The 21520-nt window shown below is 41.8% G+C and overlaps 1 protein-coding gene across 2 annotated transcripts; it reads right to left on the reverse strand.

The window, feature by feature from the left end:
• Nucleotides 1–4056: 4056 nt before the first annotated feature.
• Nucleotides 4057–20262, reverse strand: aff1 (AF4/FMR2 family, member 1). Of its 2 annotated transcripts, XM_079178808.1 has the most exons (19): nucleotides 20067–20262; nucleotides 17183–17294; nucleotides 16310–17089; nucleotides 14074–14115; nucleotides 13288–13374; nucleotides 12638–12671; nucleotides 11419–11476; nucleotides 10728–10866; nucleotides 9557–10591; nucleotides 9387–9475; nucleotides 9014–9242; nucleotides 8778–8866; nucleotides 8516–8579; nucleotides 8301–8437; nucleotides 8002–8073; nucleotides 7280–7373; nucleotides 7129–7166; nucleotides 6792–7030; nucleotides 4057–6489 (listed from the first exon to the last, which is right to left on the reverse strand). In XM_079178808.1, exons 1-19 carry the CDS (start codon nucleotides 20081–20083, stop codon nucleotides 6365–6367), a joined length of 3480 nt encoding a protein of 1159 aa, XP_079034934.1. In that variant the 5' UTR covers nucleotides 20084–20262; the 3' UTR covers nucleotides 4057–6364. The 2 variants fall into 2 exon arrangements, with proteins under 2 accessions (XP_079034934.1, XP_079034935.1); XM_079178809.1 differs by lacking the exons at nucleotides 4057–6489; nucleotides 8002–8073; nucleotides 8301–8437 and having other exon boundaries at nucleotides 6943–7030.
• Nucleotides 20263–21520: the final 1258 nt, after the last annotated feature.

Consider the following 21520-nt stretch of genomic DNA (forward strand, 5'->3'; position numbering starts at 1 on the left):
TTTCTCATATCTCAACCCCCTCAGCTCCTGATTGTGGTACTAACCTTGGCTGGAGGAAGAACAACGGCATCTGCTACTACTACAACGACACCGACATAGTGGACTTCCACACAGCTATGCAGCGCTGCTACCAGGAAAAGGCCTCACTCGTCTCCATCCTCACCAGAGACGAACAGGCGTACGTTAACACCATGGTACGTCTCCTTTTCTTCAGCAGAACGTGTTGTCATTTGTTCCAGTGAACTGCGATTGCGTCACGTTGTGCTGCTCTTCCAGGTGGGGACGGGCGAGGTTGCTGCAGCTTGGATTGGAATGGTGATGTTTGGCATTGCAAGTGGACAATACATGTATGTGTATTTGAAGGGAAAATCTAAAAATAAGTGCTAGGACAACATCACAGCACTCTCATTAAGTGGAATATTAAGTTTCTCTGTTTTACCTGCACAGGTGGGTGGACTTCTCCCCTGTGACATACACTCACTGGGGTCCGGGTGAGCCCAACAACGCCAATGGGGAGGAGCAGTGTGCTCAGATGAACAGACATCAAGGTATTGAAATTCCATCCATCTGTTTATTTATTCTGCTGAACTGTTCACTGATCGGACTCCTGTTGGTGACATTCACAATGAACTCTGGCTGTTTAAGGTGGATGGAATGACGCCAATTGTGGTCGGGCCGGAGCGGGTTACGTCTGTAAGAAGTACCCCGGAGATATCCACACTCCTCCTCCACCCACACAGCCCTGGGAGGGTAACTGCCCTGCAGGTAACACACACTCTTAGAACATACTAAATGACATGTGTCCTTTATTTATTAAAACATGCACGATATATGTAGATAGATATATATGTTGTATTTTAGAGCATAGGTCCTCAAAGTGCAGTCTACATTTTGTTTGGCCCCTGAATGTGACATAGAATACTTGCATTATGTTTTAATCTCCTTCTCTTAATTCCTTCTCTGCAGGTTGGATGCGTTTCAACAACAAGTGCTTCATGTTCAAAGGGAAGAAAGATGACATTAAAGCAAACTGGTCTTATGCTCGGAACTGGTGCAGAGGCCAAGGAGGAGAACTGGCAGTTATTGATAACCAGTACGAGAATGGTAAGAAGAAGAAGTTAAGAAGTTAACAGTCCAGTGGCCTCAGGCCAAAAAGACTACTGTCTATATTTTGAGTCTCTCCTCCCCTCCAGACTTTGTCTCTAGTTACCTGAGGGACCTGGAGCTTCCCACGTGGATCGGCCTGTCGGATCTCTTGCTAGAGGATCAGTACGCCTGGAGTGACGGGGTCAGCCCTGTGCTGTACACCAACTGGAACGACAAGGAGCCCAACAATGCAGGAGGAACAGTGAGGAGACTTTACCTCCACTACAGAGTTATTCATAATGATAATAATGTGAACCTTTTTTACTCTCAAACGGACAGGACTAAAACCTACACTCTGTGCTTTAAGAGCTCAAGTTTCTAGTTAGATGGCTTTCAGCTCTATTCTCATTCTCAACAGGAACACTGTGTGGCGATGGCTCACGGACCCCTGATGAGTGGCAAGTGGAACGATGACGGCTGTCATAAGGATCAGAGCTTTGTCTGCTCCAGGAAGAAATGTCAGTTAAAATTCCAATTGTTTGTCTCTCAAATACCATTCATTTCCTTTTAGTCTCAGAAATGACAGGAAACATCTCAGACATATTGCAGCTAAATCCCTGTTCAGGCCTTACCTTATAGACATTACTTCATCTGCTTCCACATCAGCGAGCAGCATCGACCCTCCACCCCCAACCAAGAGCCCCTGTCCGGAGGGCTACATCTCCTGGTACCTGAACTGCTACAAGCTGGTGGAGGAGCCGGCGACATGGGACGTGGCCCAGGTGTCCTGTGAGCAGCAGGGAGGCGACCTGGCCAGCATCGACATGAGCTATGACCAGGCCTTCGTCGCTGGAGTGGTCCTGCAGGGCAAAGCCGACGCCTGGATCGGGCTCAGGCGCAAGGTGCTGACATTTAAGTCCCTGAAAACTTTGGTTTCAGATCTATCTGACCTATCAAGTGTGAGGTCAGACCAAACAACCCACCAGCTGTTAGTAAAAATACTTAATCACATGTAAAAGTCCTGCATTCAAATCCTACTAAAGTAAAAGTACAGAAGGGAAACATTTAGTTTGGTGGGAAAATATCTGTTTTTTTTTTAGTAAACTGACTCTTTAATCATTGAACCCAAGCTTATATCCTCTTGTAACGCAGGAAGATGGCTCCTACTCATGGACAGATGGCTGGCCAGTTTTTTTCACTCAGTGGGGACCAGGAGAGCCCAGCAACATTAAGGATGAGGGCTGCGTCAGTATGCACGCTTCACGTGTGTTCCACGGGACCTGGAATGACACCAAGTGTGACCAAGCTAAACCCTACATCTGCAAGATCTCCTCAGGTTTGTAACACAAAGTGAACCGACTTAGATTTTTCTTCATTTAAGGTATAAAACGTAAAGTGTTGATGGTGTCACTTAAATTCTCTCTCAGAGAAACCGCCGCCCACTCCCGCTCCTGGTGATGGGAAGTGTCTGCCATTCTGGATTCCCTACGGCCGCTACTGTTACTACGTGTACAACGGTAAGCAGGGTTTCTCTTGGCCGGACTCACTACACTACTGCCAGACGGTCAAGGCAAGTCTGGTGTCCATCCACAGCAGAGCGGAGGTGGAGTTCATCAGGAACATGAACTACACCAAATACCACCACATATGGATCGGGCTCACCAGGGACCGCAACTGTGAGTGTAGAAATGGACAAAGAAACAATGATACCACTGTTTTTTTTTTTTTTTTGACTGCTTTTAATGGTGGAACTGGTTCTCCAGTTGGCTGGGCCTGGACAGATACAACGTCTTTGGGCTTCATCAACTGGGCTCCCGGTGAGCCCAATGAAGCCTTTCACCCCGGAGACGTGGCCGAGGAGAACTGTGTGGAGATGTACCAGGACGGACGCTGGAATGACAACAACTGCCTGCAGAAGAGAGGCTTTGCATGCCGCCACCGCCAGTGTAAGGATTTGTTTTATTTATTTTCTTTACATTTGGTTGGAATATAGGACTGCAGGCTCATTTCTGCAGCTTTCATTTTGATTTTCAGAGCTCGTAAGAGATGGAAAATGTAGTAGAAAAGATTTGAATTGGGAAATAAACAGAAGCAGAATTAACAGCTTCTCTGTGTGAAACCTGATTTTTCAGACTATACAACAGATGATGGCGGTGAGCCAATTTTCCCCACTGATGGTCCAGGTGTGAACAGTAAGTGAGACAAAGTGCCAAATACGATTTTCTTTACCGTCTACTTTTCTCTGCCAGTGTATGCAGCTGAACGTAGATGTGCAACTGATGACACGTTTGGATGTTGGGTAGCTTTAGAGACTGTCAACAAACTGTGCGTTAACATCCCTGCTGACACAGATGGCGTATTTGTTTGTACAGATGGAGGGGTGCTAGCCGGCGCAGTCATTGGAGCCATTGTGATTTTCAGCTTGATAGCTGGACTGCTGTTCTATGTCTTCAGTGTCCGGGGATACAAACTGAGCAGCCTGAGTCTGCCAACAAGAACCACCACTCCCGTCGATGTGGTAAGTTTATTGATCAGCTTGTTATGGTTGGGTGTGAACACGTGGTTACGTTTTCATGGGAGTGTAAATGCTAAGTTGTGTCATTCTTCTGTTTGCAGCCTGCTTTCTCCAACCCCAATTTCGGAGGAGAATCAGACACATAAACAGTCATTCAAGTTTTGTACAGTAAATTTACATTTAAAAAAAAAAAAAATCAGTGATAATAAAGTCTCCAGAGTGCTTTAAGATTCAACTCTATTGTACAGTATATATTGTTATGCACCAATAAAAAATAAGATGTATTAAACTTTTGTTCTAGTGCAACAGTAGTTTAGAAAATGTGTATATGTAATTCACTGTTCATCTGTTATTTACTGAGCTTTACCACTAAATTGTGTAATTCTTGTTTCCTTTGAGAAAAATAAGAGTAAAAACAACAATAAATTATGACAAAACATTTATTTCCAGTGTTTATTCATCTCTGTACACTGCAACACAAATTCTTTACATATTTCACAAAAGGAAAAAAAGCATCCTTCAAAAATGTTTCTGAACAAGTATTTGTCAAGAAGTGTAAACTTGCAGAGTAATTCATGAATGAAGAACAAACAATAGAGGATGATGGAAATAAAGCCGCAAGTTGCAAAAGACAAGAAACAGTTGAAGTTGCACTATTTATGAATGTCGAAATGACCTTGTGTGCAGTGTAGACATTTTAGGAAACTTTAAAGATCATTTCTTTAGAAGCCCGATGATGAAGATGATGATGATGATGGGTACATAAAAGTAATCCCAAATGCCGCGGCGTCAGTGTACTCGCTCCTTGAAAAAAAATATCACTATCATTTATGTGAGAAAATAAAGTCAGGAACACTCTCGTGATCCTCGTTTAGCCCTTTTATTGTGTAATTACACACAGACTGAATTAACAAGCGAAACATTTCACACCCAATGGTACTCATTTCAACAAGCTAATCTAAAGCAATGTTTCTTTTCCCACATGATTTCATACTGATTCTTTTTGTATCCCCTGTGAAACTGTAATAACTACACCAACGTCTCACTGAAAAAAAACTACAACCAACAAAACTCATGCGTTATTGCTTCGAGTCAAAGTTACAACGAACAAGAGAAAAGACGAGCACAGCCCTGCCGGTCTTTGGAACATGGTGTTCTTTTGTCCAGTATTGCTCTGAAATGAACTACAAATACTCAAAAGTGCATTCTTTAGTAAGCTATTGTTTGGCCTTTTATTCTACTTCCACAGATTTAGTAAACACAATGCAACTCAACATTTGCTACTCAATGAAAGTGTGGAGAAACAGAGGAAAGCCTGGTGCAAAAACAAAACAAAAGGGAACACTACTGTAGCTTCATATCTGTTGACTGTGCTGGTCCCACTGTACTTTAAAAAGGTTACTCAAACTGACTAACACGGCCAACGACTACATCCACCTCGATACTCGAGGGAAGTCAGGGGTGTAAAATGATTTTTGTTCTTGCAAGTAGTTCAGATGTTTACTGAACTTTGATGCTTGATTAATTCATTAGATGGAGGGGCACAAGTGCAATTTTTTTTTAACAGGATGACAAGAATAAAATATACTCTTCTTTGGTCTGACGAAACTGACGACAGCCGAATCACTTCTGACCCTGAGCTTCAACCGTCACATCGACAAAACCATGTGACGTCAGAAACTCGAGGCCCGGAGCTCTCGGGTGTTTCCAATCATCAGTTAACGACACAGAGAGAGAGTCGAGGTGATCACGAAGAAATGGTAATGTCTTAAAATTTCCCAGATTCTACAGTTGCACAATGATTTCATCATTCATCAAAGACTGAACCTTACAGGCCCGTCTCCTCTGAAATCACCAGATTTATATTTTATTTATTCATAATTCAACCTACGCGTATTTAGTTCTGGGAGGGCAAACGTCTAGTTAACAGTACAGCAGTGGGTTTTTTTTATGAAATGATTTTGTATTGTTATCTGGCCCTTTTGCAACAATATCCCCATATTTGACTTATCTCTACTTCCTGCAGAGTCAACATTAGACCGTGTCACCAGTACAAACGTTTTAAGAAATGACCTCAGTGATTTGTCGGAGAAATAAACTTTAAAAAAATACAAAATCCCTGAATCCAAATCAAACAGATCGTTCAGACTGCACAGGGAGATTTAATCTCTCTTTTAAGAGAAATTAAATAAAAATCACGATACATTTTGAACAAGGAGTATGGTGCCTTGTGGTATTACTTATAACAAAAGTTATGATAATAAATCAAATCTGTGTCAGAACGAGCAACACGACCACATGATAAGGCGGGGGAGAATTATAGTGCCACCAAATGGCACTTTTGGTTATATTTCATGCGCGTCACTCCTGAATATAGAGACGTGATTCACTAATGATTCCAACACAATAACTGACTAACAAGACACGAAAGATGTAGATTACAGCAGATGAAACCTAAGTTCATAAAAGTGCAAGAGAGAAAGTGAGAGACACCGAAGTGGACGTGAGGGGAAACAATAAATAAGTGCAATGTTCAGTGTGGTATCAAGAACACACGTCACATGAGAGGACTTCTTTGTCTTATCTTTTTTTCTTTTTTTTTTCTTCGATGAGATGAGTTCATGTGAAGTAGCGAAAACTGGCACAAGCCTGAGGGACAGTCCAGGTCGGTATGGGAGCTTAACACACCGAGGTGAAGTAAAAGGTAGAGCTCGGCGGCCTGAAGGGTTCCGCAGGTATTCAGTGACGGGAGCAGGTTGATGGTCACTTCACCTTTTGGCTGTCCAGCCTCAGCCAGTGGACGCCCTGTCTCGTATAACCGACCATAGAGCTCATACTTGACGTAAGGCTCAATGGGCCCAGAAGTGTGTCCAGCTCTGTCAGCATACCTGAGACATAAGAGACATATTTAAAGCATTATACATCAAAACAATGGACGTCCAAACATTATAAAAAAAATTCCCCCCCTCTGGTCCCATGTCATCTAGTCTGGGAGACACCTTATTTTGTAGATCTAGAGAAGGTCCTCGTGCTTTATTCTGGTCTCAGTAATGAAACATCTAAAAGAGTGCAACTTAATAGGTTTGTTCCAAGAGTAAGCAATCATGTGGTCACCCCAGTCCTTTCTGCCTTTCACTGGGTTACCTGTGAGTTTTAGAATAACGCCGTCTCTTTTCCCATCCATGCTTACCGCTGCCTCTTTGTGCCAGCTCCTCCGCCTGCTCCCAGAGGTCATGAGCGCTCAAGAATAACGTAGTGATGTTGACGTAGCTGAATGCCACGCGTCCGATGGCCTGGGGAATGAGCACAGAGCTGCCGACAGGGTCCGCAACCAACCCACTGACACTGAGGTTGGAGCCGGGACCCGAGCTGGTGGATGTGTTGGCTGGAGACGGCATGTTGGGGATGTAGGACGGTGTGTCTGTCACTCTAAAAAGATACGCGGAAAGAGATATAGACATTTTACAACAAAGGCAGCTCTGTGCAGTATGCCCAAACAGTGAATGAATGTAACTGCAATGACTTACTTTGATGTTGCTACAGATGGATCGGGAGCTGTTGAGTTCTGAAAGAGGTCCACATTTAATTAGCAAATGCTGTGTTGATTAGGAATTGCCTAAATAATTGCAAAACAATTACGGTGGCAATAAGGAGTGATGGTAGCACATGAATACTTACACTGAAGTGGTCTGTGAGCGTCTTTGAATACTTGATTGCAGTTTTTTGTTTGTGGCGAAACATGGACATCTGCAGCAGAGACTGGCACTTCAGACTATAAGACACAATTAAATGTCATTCAATTATTCATAATTCGCCTTGATTCATTAGACAAAACAAAGAACAGACTATTTTTTTATGACTTTAAAAATAAAGTACTATGACGATTTCATTTTTTATGACTAATATACTATGAATTTTTAAAACATTCTGTACTGGGTTTTTATTTTACAACATGCTATAGTAAAATATTTTAATGGCATACCATACTATGACTTTTTACATACTACACTAACTTTATATTGCATTGTTCGACATACTATACTATGACTTTGTTAAAACATACTATACTATGACTTTTTCTGACATTTTGTTATGTTACAACCCCATAGTGACAAATGACTTTCTTTAGTATGTTGTAAAAAGTCTTAGTATGACTTTTTAGACATACTATACTCGGTAGCTTTGCTATGCTAATATATGCTATTGACATAGCATATATTACTCTTTTCATTACATTTTTCAAAATACGTTTTTGACAAACTTTTTTGACATTCTACACTATGACCTTTTTCGACATACTATAATATGTGTTATATGTTAAAGCTTAAGAGGAGACAAATGTAATCGGTAATGTAATCTCATGAGACATTCCTGCACATGAAGTATGGTCTACCTCTTACCACAAAGATAAAAAGTCCTTTTCTGAGGGTGAAGCAGAGGCGTCCACTGAATTTTTAAGTTTCAGTACAAACCTGTGAGAGTGGAGAATGTGGTGGTAAAGCTACTGCATGAATCAAATTCAGTTATGGAGCCAAAACGTTCATGCTACAGCTTGAAATTTAACTTGGTTACAAAAACAAAATTCAATGTCTGTGACTATGACAGGGTGGAAGAGCCTATCCTGCACACTTACAAATATGCAAATTAATAAACTACAAAAAAAACAACTAGATTAATAATGATAAAAGTGGGTTCGTACTTGAGCAGTTCCACTGTCTCTGCAAACATAGTGTAGGAAGACATTGAAATGTGTGGATCTTTTTCCATGGCAATGCCACTTTCAACGAAGTACATGGCCGCATCCAAGTAATTGAAAGCTTTACTGAGCTTATCTGACTACAGAAAGAGAGCAAAAATAAATTACTGCAGTCATTTTAGTAAATGAACTAAAGACAAACAAAAGGGAGAACCTACCTCGGCATCTGCTTTGTGCTTCAGTTTTTTGGCCTCTTTTATGTAATGCTTCACTGGATACTGCCTACAGGTGAAAACATCATTTATTAGAGGACTAGCAACAATGTACAACTAACAATTTATAACACCACCAATATCTGTGGGTAAGAACGGTCTCTGTGTCTGGATTTTAACATACAAATCCAGACACAGAGTGTTTTTGGGGACATAACAAATTAAAAACTTTATTTCAGAACAATTTAACAGCTTAACAGATTTTTACCTTTCCTCTAATCTGAACAAGGGCCTGCTGCTCAAAGCTCTCCTGGTGGGCTGTGACGATGAGCTGTCGAGGCTGCTCTTTGGTGGCTTCTGTTAGGATTACAATGCAGACGTTTGGTTACAATTTGAATAGTTGACCTTTTCATGTACTAATTCATTAGTAAGCCGAAGCTTGTCTCAGGAAAAGAAGCAGTGCACTAACATACATACGTAAGCTAGGTGCTTGTATCCCGTTACCTTTTCAAGGTGTGGGTGTTCTGTGTGCTTTCCACTGCTCTTCTTGTGCTTTGTGCTCGAGTCTTTGCTCTTTACAGCCTCTTTCCTGGACTCCTGGGTTTCCCCAGAACTGCGTTTGTGCACCTTTGGGCCTTTAGCGGGGTCTTTGGGTGTCAGAGGCTGCTGCAAAGGAACAGGGGTTTTCTTTGCCTTCTTTCGCTCTCTGTCATCTTTTGAATTGCAGGAACGTCTGCAAGTGACAACATTGGAGAGCTTTTGAGATCTGACACACTCTTAAAAAAAAAAAAAAATGTTGATGTTATCCCTGGTAAAAAAAAAAAAAAAAAAAAAAAACACAAAAAAGTACGGGAGTCCTCTGATTTAGGGGACCTACTCCAGTTTGACAGAAGCATGATTTGATGAGGTATTCTTGTTTTCCAGCCTCTGTTTCTTCCTGGGAAGAGTTGCATTGTCTACCTCAACCTAGAAGACAACAAATCACACATTATTATAAAATACTATATTCTACATGTATGCTAACTAGAACAGGCCTCTATATCTCACATTTTGAGATATACTCTTTGTGCTGGTTTTGGCGAGTTTGTGTGTAGTAGAAGCACCCCTGCCCCCTCCATCTTGCTCTATGACCAGTGCTGATCTCTTTGCAATGCCGGGTATCTCCTGCTGGTTTCCCGGGGTCGGGGGGACTCTTGAGAGCAGTCTTAGATCAATCTTTACCAGCAGGGGTCTAGAAGGCCTGTGGGGCTCCCGAGAACTCTTGGCTATCTGTCCAGTCTTCTCCGAGTTCTTGTGGGTCGTTTTGTGAGGAATCTTGGTCCCCCTCCGGCAGATGGTCTCAGACTTTTGTTTGCCACTACTGATTCCGAGTAGTCGGGCTGGCAACAGCTGGTCAGGCTGAGCAGGACTTTGGGTGGGGCAGGAGCAGGGGACAGGATATTGCACACCGCATGACGGACAATGACCACACAGGACCACTGGGACTTCAGGCTCTCCTCCAGCCTTCCGTTTGTCAAGTGACGTGTGTTTAGAAGTCCTTTTACGGTCTCTTTTAGTGTCACCGTTATCCTTGATTTTCTTGCTATGTCCCGTTTTCGTCTTTACCTTGGGTCTATCTGTGAAACCGGGGTCTTTGTCTTGCGCGGCGACAACTTCCTCACACTTCACACCGATAGCTGCCTCAGTGCGATCTGGGCAACGTGCCTTCTCTGGTATTGAGGAGTGTTTGTTGAATGAAAGATTCCTGGAACCGCTACAGCTGTTCAAATCGACGAAGGGGGATTTTTCGCTACTTTGATGGTTATAGTTGTCCTGAGGGCTTTCGCTGTGCTGCTGGAGCTTTGCAGGTCTATCAGTGAACTCTCTCTGGTGAGTTGAAAGCTGAGGTTTGGACTCCCTGGTGGGGTCGACGACCTCTACGCTGAGTGTGAGCTTGGAGCTTTGAGTGGGCGGCGGCTGTTTGTGAGCAGGGCTCTCGGCGGCATGTGCACTGCTTTGACTCTCAGGGCCGGAGTTCTGCTGGCTGGACCGGATCCAATTCCCCAACTGCCAATCACCATGGGCCACTGCAGGAGCATCAGGCTGAACAAAAAAAAAAACACATAAGAAAGTCACAAACATTGCGATTTTAGAAAATGAGAAGGAGCAGAGAAAGCATGTCATGTGTCCTTTATTCAATAGGAACGATATGTACAATAAAGGACAAGCAGCACATTACCTCGGTTTTGACGTTGCTCACGGGGAGTTGAGGCGGCTCCTCGATGGCGCTTTCACTCTCCGACTCTGATCTCGAGCTACTCTCGGAATCGCTGGAGCTGGCGGACTCTACCCCTCTGGAATGTGCAGCTTTAAATGAACTGCAGCGAACACACAATTACATCACATAGAAGTGCGATAGTTACAATGAAATAAACACAGTGGCGCACATGACCAGGCTGTGCTGGTACACGGCACATTTGGAATGTTTGAGGAAGAAATTGGTTGTTTTTTTACTTGCAATTCATTAATTCTGCAAATGTTTCTTTCTATGTATTAAAAATTGAGCTACTGATCGTTTTTGTCATTTTTCAACAGTTTCTCAAATGTGTAGATTTCCTTTTGATTAATGATAATAATATTAATATCTTTACATTTTAGTCTGTTGGTCAGATAAAACAAGTTATTTGAATAAATCATCTCGCGCTGTGGAAAATTATAACAACAACAGGCATTTCTTTATTATTTTCTATACGCAAAACAATTGAGCAAATAAGCTTCAGAGTAATTGATCCTAATGACAATATTTGTTATCCGTTTGAATGGATAGTTGACAGCAGCCTGCAAACGATGTTCCTCGGGGCGTCAACTTACAGATCTGCTGTGTGTCACGTTTTGAAATAATTGCACAAAAGAAAAGCCAAATGACTTACGCTGAGGGGCTCTGCTGGGTGAGCTGGGATGGATCTGCAGGAGGGGACTCATAGTTTTCTAAAAGAGATGACATCAGTTTAACAAAAGAATGAACGTATGTTCATGTAATTGTAAAATATACTTTACACAAATGTGGATTGTGCTCCCATTCACTGTTTAAACTACTGTTCTGACTACAACTTCACAGATTATAATTTATTAAACAACAGAAAGACCAATCTTTAAAAAACTGACCTGCAGTCAAAAGTGATGCTAAAGACATCCCAATACTTACAATCTCTTTCATCAAACAATCAAATTCATTATTTTTGTACAAAAGGAAACAAATACGTTTGATTTCCAGCTACACCTCCAGAAGCAATGATTAGATCACCCTTGCTACTCTTAATTAAAGTCCTGAATTCAAATTTGCATCATTCATGTCAAGTAGATCACACTGATGCTTCATTTATACAATGTAGTCTTTGATCATCATACTATAGAACACAGTAACCTGTCCCTAAATCGTTTTGCTAGCATTTCCCAAACTCCAGAACTTCCTAAATTCCACATCTTCTTGCTCAATGTCATGTTAAATAGAACACACAACAGACCCACTGCTTTTGTCATGCATATAAAGGCCAAATACTGTATAAATATTGGTGCGATAACAGCTGGCCAAACAGACATTATCACGTGGTATGAAACGAATGTGCACTGGGAATGAAAGTTGAATATCTGACTGAACTGTCTGAATCTGGCTTCTTAATCCTTTCTCAAATAATTGTTGCTGTAAATTTGCATTTATGATGGCCAATACAAACGGGTGTTTTTGTATTGGATTGCACTATACAAGTATTTATTTAGTGTTGGTACATGTTGGTAAAATACTGCACCCTTTTGTAATGCAGGGTTGCAGGGAGGTTTCTCTCCTCTGGTATTTTGTGGCCAGTTCACAGAATAAAAACATTGCGTTGAAGAAAACATGTGGCTGAGAGACTATCAGCGAGACTATTAACTCTATGGGTATTAAAAAGAGAGGAGCGGAGAATATCTACGCCACACCGCCTTTCACCAATGATTACCAACAGGCTGCGCTGCAGATGCTTTATGACGACAGATCGAAAGACTCCAACCCTTTGCACTCAGTGTTCATTTTCCCTGATGGACTAACATCACTTCTATTCATTATCATGTTCATCCTTGTTATGTGCTCTGCTATATTCCCTCATTACTCACTTTGTCCTGGACATGAAGAGACCAGCTCCGCTTCCTGTGAAGACACAAAACACACAAGCGAGCTTTTACCTGGGTCACACATTTCTTTGATTTGTACATTTGCATCTGCATTTAAACTGATAACTTGTCCAAATCATAAACCTAAAGCAGTAGTGAGGCGATGAAACAATTGACCCGAGAGCGGTGTGAGACTAAAGGCGATGGGGTCATTAAACTAAAGAGGGTTTATCCCTTCTCAACATGAAGATCCTCATCAAATTGCATGGTGACTTGTTTATCTGACATTAAGGAGATAGCGTGTGCAAATTACAACATTTGTTTTAACGGTGGGGGAAATCAATACCCACAGTTCAGCCACGAGTCCATTTCCTGTGTAGCTGACAATTTAACCTCGGGTGGAAGCTCATTATCCATCCACCACAGAAATAAACCAGAGACAGATGTTTGCACTGAAGAGGTTACAACTTAAGACTACCTTCAGTTAAACGTTGGGAGTACTTTTTTGTGCATCACAAGGATTCCTCAATCACAGTGTGCTTCATCTGAGATGGTAACGCAAGCAAGGATGCAGGCTTACTGCGACCACGGCCCCTCTCTTCCTACATACACACGGCAGCGGCGGTGAGCATAAAATCAAGCTGGGACTTTACCTTGGCTTGGAACAGGGACTTGGAGGGCTCATCTGAGCTCGGTGTATGTATAGCTGTCAGGAGAGGGGGCCACGAGTGGGTCATTTCCTGTGGAGGGGATTAAAAAGAATGTGACGTGCTAGGAACCTACAGACTTGGCCCAATTACAAAACAGGTGTCACTCTATATTAAAAAACAAAACAATGCATGCAGCTGTACTCATCCCATCTATTTGAGATTTAGTGACAGCACATGATAGTTTCTCTCTTTGCAACTTGAAGACAAGAAGTCAAGAGAGAACCTCGCATTGTAAAAAGGTTGTAAATATTGTAAAAGAGGAGCAGGAAAAGAAAGAGCAGCCAGGGTGAACCGGTTAAATAAACAAATTCAGATGCAAAGCAAACTACAGCAGTGTGAACACCTACTTTTTGTAATAAAGCACTTGTGCAATACACAACGTGTGTTAAAAGAGTCTGTGATGCTGTTTGTTTAATGTTTTTTGTGAACAAGAAAACAAAATGTTTAATTTGTATTGATCCAACTATCGAATATCTGTTTGTTTTATTAAATATCACATAACCTACCTTAATATCCATTCCTATTTATATCATTAAGTACTGTGGTTATTTTGTATGTATGGCTAGTAAACTGAATCTAAAGTTTCTTGTTGGTTCTAGATATTTATAACATTCTGAAAGGTAATTTAGTTCAAGATTTATAATATTTTGTGTAAAATGAATCAATTATGCAGAAGTAAAATGTCCCTGCCCATTGCATGTAAATGAGAATGTAAACATCTGGACTTACCCTCAAGATGTCTTTGACACACAGAACTTCATTTGACCTTGTCTGAAGAAAGGAAAGGAATAATTATGAGTTTACACAAAGAAATCAAAATCAGTTATTCAATTATAACCTGAAGAACAAACATTTTTTATATTTCACCGGTCAAAGTTAAAAATAAATAAAATCCCCTTTACATCTGATTTTATCCTAACTCCCATTTTCATCTCAGATTGTTCATTCCTTGTTGCATGCGGTGAATGCAACAATATCTCAACGGCATAGAGGCACAGAGTCCAGCAGAGAGCAGCATAGACTCCCTAACACAAAGCATTGAGTTTGCGGGCAGTCATTTTCTTTAGTGTTGCATTAAAAAATGAATGTCAAAAAAACATTAATTCAGTTATTACATACAAAAAGCTAATTAATTGTCCTTAATACGTCTTTCCATTTAATAATGACAAAGTAAATGCATACATAAAGGAAATGCAACAATGTGTATCGTGTTCCGCTTTATTTTTTGTTTGTTTGATGCCTTTTAAATCTTCCACAGAACACCAAACTAAAGATGAAAACCCACTTTGATCTTTGTGTTACAGGAACTCAAAAAATAAAGATTAGACCAACTTAAAACTCCTGCAGCCTGTGAATGAACATTCTGCTTTATGGGGGAGGAGACGAAACATTCTAAACATCAATAAATATAATGCAGTCCTATATTACACCACCACTAACTTTAAGTGTTAATCGCTACATGAGTGACGCAACACCCCGTATCAGGCAGCAGCCAACCTCAACATCAGAATAACAGTGCGTGTGAATGAACGGGTCGACAGGCTGCATTTCTGATTGTTTTCAGGCCCGTCTTTCAGTCATTCCTTCTGAATAGACAGTGTTTGAGATAAGGCTAGAGAGTGAACGGGCCCCCGGAGCAGTTATGTAAGTTGGTGACAAAGCTCATTTATTGTTCTGCTGCTGAGCCCAGGGGTGAAGTTATCAGAGGCAGCTGAGGTCACACACACACAAACACACCACAGGTTGCTTGCCACATCTACCATGCTATGCAGTATGACGCGACACTGCATGCTCAAAACTGCCACGCAGCTTTATAATTAACAGGAAATACTAATAGTGCAGATAGTGTCTCTAACGTGACTTTTATTTAAATGGCGTTGTGTTTTTTCCAATGTTGCGTTTTAGCACTTCAGGACCATCACAAGGCAGAGGGCTGGAGAGTCACTGCTCACTAAACAGGTTTACTTTTGTCACACCAGTTCAGCTGTAGTTTAGATTCCTGATCAACAGTCTTTGCTGTGTGTGCACAAGCACGTCTGCTCTCTGACCCGTAACCCCTTTGTATCGACCCGTGTTTGCAAATAACACACTGCAACTGCGTTTCTTCTACTTCTCAATTGGTTTGGAAGCTAAAAAGGGACATTTCTGATTCTATTGTAGAGCCGAACATGTCTCATACATGGCTTATTGCAGATGTGGAACTTAACTCAGGAGTGTTGGAGAATAAGTATCTGCCTAGAAATCTTGCACTGGATTAGTCCCAGCAGGGATAATAGCAGCATATTCATCACTTCTGTTACTGCTGCAGGATGGTAAGGGGAAGGTGTTGCATGCTGCAGGTGCAAGCGCGTGTGTGTGTGTGTGTGTGTGTTTATGAATAGAGTTGAACTGGAGTTCAGCCAAATTCTCCCAAACAAAGCAAGTCCAAGACCTTTTTAAACACCTGAACAGTCAGGTCAAAACTCTAGAGAGGTTTCAGAGAACACGCCGTCCTCTCCTTCCACAATAAATTCATAGCCCAAACAATCGTGCTGGGAATTAATAAGTAGGACTTCCGTTGTCCTATCACCTCCCCCAAAGTCCCTGGCAGCACCAAACAATAGATTCAGTGGTATACATCTCGAGACATTTATATCTTACGGGCAGAATATACTGAGTGTTATTCAAAAAGCAGGATTCAAATCATATGCTACAGTATCTATACAATACTGTACTTTAGATCCTACATTTAAATATAACAGTGCTCTAATAAGTGCGTTTCCCAAAATGTTGAACTGAGTTACATCAAGTCCAATCAGAATGCTGAAAACCAAATTAAAGCCCACAGACGGTTAGTTTAGCTTAGCATAAAGACTGGATATCCACCTACCAGCACCTTTAAAGCTCACTAATCAACACAATATATCTTGTTTGTTTGATCCGTACATAAAACAAAAGCGTAAATATACATGTACAATATACTCACCTCCAGAAATTGTGGCGGTATCTTGGTTTTGCCCAGATCAGATTTGTTGATTAGCTCCGGTATAGGTACATATGGCTCTGGTGAAGACTTCAGCTCCGGTGACTCGCTGATCACCTGGTCCTGACCATCCATGGGCCGCACGTACGCCGTCGGCTTCTGGTTCATGACTACGCTGGGCTGCTTTGACGACAGGAGGGAAGGGAAGGTCAGGGAAGGCAGCGCGTTACCCTTGTTTGCTTGGAGCAGAGACGCATCGCCGGGGGACTGCTTTAGGTTAAAAGTGGACGCATCCGTGTCTTTAGTGTCCTTGTTATCGTGGTCACTGGAATGTGGGAAGGGTAGCGGCTTAGCATCGGGAGACTGAGAAGACATTTCGTGGGAAAGGCCGACACACTCCCTGAGATCGGCGTGGGCCTCACTCTTGCGTTGCTGATGTGCCGAGAGGCTGAGCGGACTGTGGTTCGGAGGAGCATTTGAGAAAGTGGATGAATGTCCATGGCGGTTAGGGGAAGAAGAGGCGGCGGACGTCCTGGTGGGCTGAGAGGAGTAACTGTTGCTAGATGGGGCTTTCTGACTTTGGGAGGACATGTAATGGATTTGATTGTGGAATGGAGGCTTGGTTGGTTTATCAGGGTTGGGCAGACCCTGATCTGACTGTGAGAAGTTTAAACAAGTAGGAATGGGTAAAGCCTCAATAGCAAAGGGATATGGATTATTCACATCTTCATAACTGCCGAGCATCCTCTGGATTCGATTGGAAAGCTCGTCCCCTTTGTTTGTCTGCAAAAAGAACAGGTGAACCCTTAATTTCATGAAATATTCTTTTAAATTGTTTCATTAGAGCATTTGACTCATGATATGTGGGCCTTTTACCTTGTATGGTACCCCAAACAGTGGCACATTCTCAGAGTTGGCTTCTTTGGCTTTGCTGGTTTCTTGGTTCCTCTGTTTCCACGCACGGAGGCGAAGAAGGTTCCTTTCTGCACTGTATCGAACACAACAAAGAAAGACGGATATTAAGTCAGCGTTGCATTTACGAGCACATCATTCGAACTGTGACACTAAATGTGACGAGCAACCCTGTTAAAAGATGTAGTAGCGGTCTTAAATATTAAAACTGGTGACACGCTCCATTCCTCAATACAGCCTGCTCTTTGCATACCGCTCCGTGTTTCATATGCGTGTTAGATTTATATACTAATAAACCCCAGAACAATGAACGTGACTGATCCTCGATGATACAAATTTAAGAGAGACTGCCAATTTATGGCATCTTCTCACAGGTTTCTCTACCCAGGGGGGGCAGAGCAGCAGGGTCTAATGGGAGAAGACGGTGCCCATCTTATCAACCGAAAAGCGTAATTAGACTCACAGACGCCATGAGGATTCACCACAACATTCACATCTGTTCTCACAAGCCCCTACAGATTACATGCAGCCATCATATGGATATTAACAGTCCAGATAGGATGCCAACGACAGAAATAGCTCCCTCACTAAAGTAAAAACTGCATTGTGGATGTGGAACAGCAGCCCCAGGCCCCGCGGGACCAGGCCCCCGTTTAAAACTGGATATACACTAGTGTGAACTGAGCACTTTATTCACATTACTTCCCAAAATACAGTGTTGATCATCCTCACTGACAGCGAGCCCAATAGGGATGCTTCCATGGCAACAAGTGGAGCGGCACAGATTTGGGACGAAGCCAAACAGATGAGCACTTACTCATTAATGGAGCAGAGAGCGCTGGCCAAACTACCAGCCTGTTACTGCCCAGCCACAGCACTACCCAGGGGTACAGCAGCACACTGTGCATGTATTAGATTACACACTAGTCTTCTGAACAAACATGAAACAATACACGTCGTTGAGTGTACAAGCACACACACCACTTACAGATATATATAGAAACAGTTTAGCAATACTAGGGGTTATTGATGAGGCTGGAACGTAACTGTTATATTCTTATTATCGGGTCGACCTCTAATCATTTAATAATTACTCGCATACACAAATATTTAACCCGTTTGGACCAATATCAACTATTTTGCCTTCCACCAAAGTGAATGGGAGAGCTTTAGGTGTACGGATTTACCAACCAATGCCAGAAACCTGAACTGGAGAATAAAAAAGGGTGCGAAGACAACCTGTCCACGTCACAGAATAACCCAGAGGAGAACGCAGCGATACTGAAACAGCCGAACCCGACGAACAGCAGAGAAGCAGAAATGTCCACAGACCCTGAGAGACAAAGTATCAAAAGTAGTACAACGTATGGTACAGAAACTCCTTCAGTGAAAAACACTGTCGGAGCGTGCACACCCATATCACAATATGACTTCAGTCAACCGAACTGTACATTTGAATAACCCTAAAATAGGAATCGGCCCTCACGACAACAAAGTCTCACAACAAGCGGGTCCTGATTTGAGTTTCTGAGGCTCCGAAAGCAGGCAACTCACACCAAAAACAATCTAGATTGATACATAACATTACAGGTAAGAGCAAACATACATATTTTTGATATTGGGGTGCACTGTTCCTTAAAACTACCAATCATTATCAACATTTTTGATTTCTCTCTCTTTTGACTGACCGTTGGGTAAAACAAGCCATTTGAATAAACACGAGATGGACTTTTCTTTTCACTATTTCTTGACATTTTATCTGAGATATTAGCCGATGCCGAGTACCGATCCAGCACCGTGGAGTGTTTCATTCATGAGCTGTGGTGATGATGCTCTACTTTACAAAACTGATGACACCTTTCTGAACTAACAGCACACACGTTTTGCACAATATTGCTGCCAGTGCATACTTTCCATTTTTCATTGAAGGAAATCTGTTTCATCACATATTGGTATAAATGCACGTAATACTGGTAATACCAGATAGTCATCGTTTAAAAGCAGATACTAAAATCTGCATTTCACTCTGCTCTTACCAACAACCCAAAGCAACAATCTAAAGCTGTTTTCTACATCTATTTGCCTTTAAAACTTTAACACTCACTTTTTAATTAGTCTACAAAAGATCTACTTTCCTGCTTTTCATGCATATTAAATTAATCTGAAGCTGCAATTACTTTAACAGCCTGCAGGACATTATTATATTAGTAAATAAGAATCATGTGGAGCTTTATTGTGCCTAAAAGTTTCATACATATATATATATATATCCTCGGCTCAGATCCTCGTGTTACAGAGTGGCTGACTTCTGATTCCTTCTCAACATGTTTAGGATGATTACACAGTAAAACGACACTAGCACAGAGAAGAGTCAGCCCAGGTTTCTCTTGTCGTCCCAACTTATTACCCGAAAATCCAAGTAGGTCAAAAACACGACGGACGAGGCTTTGCGGAAATCCACGTCTCCGTAGCGTTACCGTGTAGCTAAACGTTAACTCGCGTAGAACAGATTGTATAAACACAGCAGCCCCTTTAAACCAGCTGGTGGAAATCACACCAGCCACCTCTTTTTTTTCCAGCTGATTCCACCTCCTTCCTCGAACTGCTTATCAAAGCTAAAAAAAAAAAAAAAAATCCCGCATGTCAGTTGTGACGTTAATGACAGACAGCCGCCGGACCACCCGTCCTTTCTGATACTTTCACAGAGTTTCACATTAAAACTTTAACTTGTGGCGAGTGACCGTGTGGAGCTAATCGTCGGTAGTCACCCCGGTCAGGCTGTTGGAGCTAGCGCCCCAGCTGCTAGCAGCTAGCTGCGGGTGTTTTTTTTTTTTTTTTTTCTGCCTACCTCGACTGATATGCCATGGTGCGCCTCTCGCAGCAACCGAAGTTGTCATGCGTTTCTGACAGTCCTCCGCAAGGTCTTCTTCTCACTTGGTCACATTTTTTTTCTCAAACCGCTGAGTAAATAGTTGATTAAATGGCTGTCAGGCCGTCGTTGTTTGATAGTTGTCTGCTAACCCGTCCGTGTTTGGGTTGTCCACTCTCTCTCTCTCTGTCTCTCTCTCTCTCTGTCTCTCTCTCTCTCTGTCTCTCTCTCTCTCTGTCTCTCTCTCTCTCTCTCTCTCTCTCTCTCTCTCTCTCTCTCTCTCTCTCGATGGCTCTCTCTCTCCCTCTCTGTGTCTCTCTCTCGCTCTCTCTCTCTCTGTGTCTCTCTCTCGCTCTCTCTCTCTCTCTCTCTCTCGCTCTCGCTGCCTGCTGGATTGTTCTACTCTATTCAGCCATCCGGGGACCAAGCTCAGTTTTATACACTCAATGCAGTACAAGCTTGTCGGAACATATTTCTAAAGCAGCTGTGTTGCTATTATACGAGTCAATACAAAGTAAACATAACAAATGAGTCCATTAACAGCTGTTTTACGCACTGCTTTTCCCTCGTCACGACAGTTTGACCAAACTTTACACTGCTACCCCTGCGTGACAGAACATGGTACAGTCATCTGTCATTAGATGTGTTTGTACAACAGACTGCTGCGTGTGTGTGTGTGTGTGTCTTCATTTAAAGTTTTTTAAGAGACGGGTTGAAGCATGTTTGCAAATTATCTTTATTCCAAGTGGCTGTTGACAGCTAAAGAAAAATAAATTGATTTCTCAGCTGAATCAAAGAAGGATGGATAGATAAAGCTATATACAGAATACAATACAAGCTTTCATAAATACAAACAATTTGTTTTAATGCATTAGAATAGCAGAGATGAGAAGTATAGTATATAGTATTTTTAATCATGGTTCAGACAGGCTGTCACACATACTGTCAACAGACCACAGACTCACATAATGGACAGACTGACTGGTAGTCCATTATGATACCTGACAGATTTACCTTTCTTTCTTTAAAGCCAATTTATTCTCATTTTGTAGACTATTTGAATTTATATTTGTCATGACTTTAGGAAGGGCAATATCCTGTCCCGCATGCCCTGCTTTGAAAAGCACAGTGGTCACTTGGCTTTCTTTTAATGGTAAATGTTAAGATGCCGCATGAGACTAAAATAACTAATGTGGACTAATATGGAAATGGTCTGCTCTTAGTTTATGTGTCATTTAATTATGAATCAAATTTAAACAAGAATAGTGAATATATATATATGTGACAAAAGTGATTGTGGATACAGCACAAACCACTTTTACATTTAAGAATTGGCCATACACAAATAAGATGATTTATTTTAGAAATAAAGAAACTGTCACACCATTTTGAACGATTAGTCCTTACCTTGTTTACAATTAAAAAGAAGGACC

The sequence above is a fragment of the Pholis gunnellus genome (assembly GCF_910591455.1).
Source record: "Pholis gunnellus genome assembly, chromosome: 18".
Classification (NCBI taxonomy): Eukaryota; Metazoa; Chordata; class Actinopteri; order Perciformes; family Pholidae; genus Pholis; species Pholis gunnellus.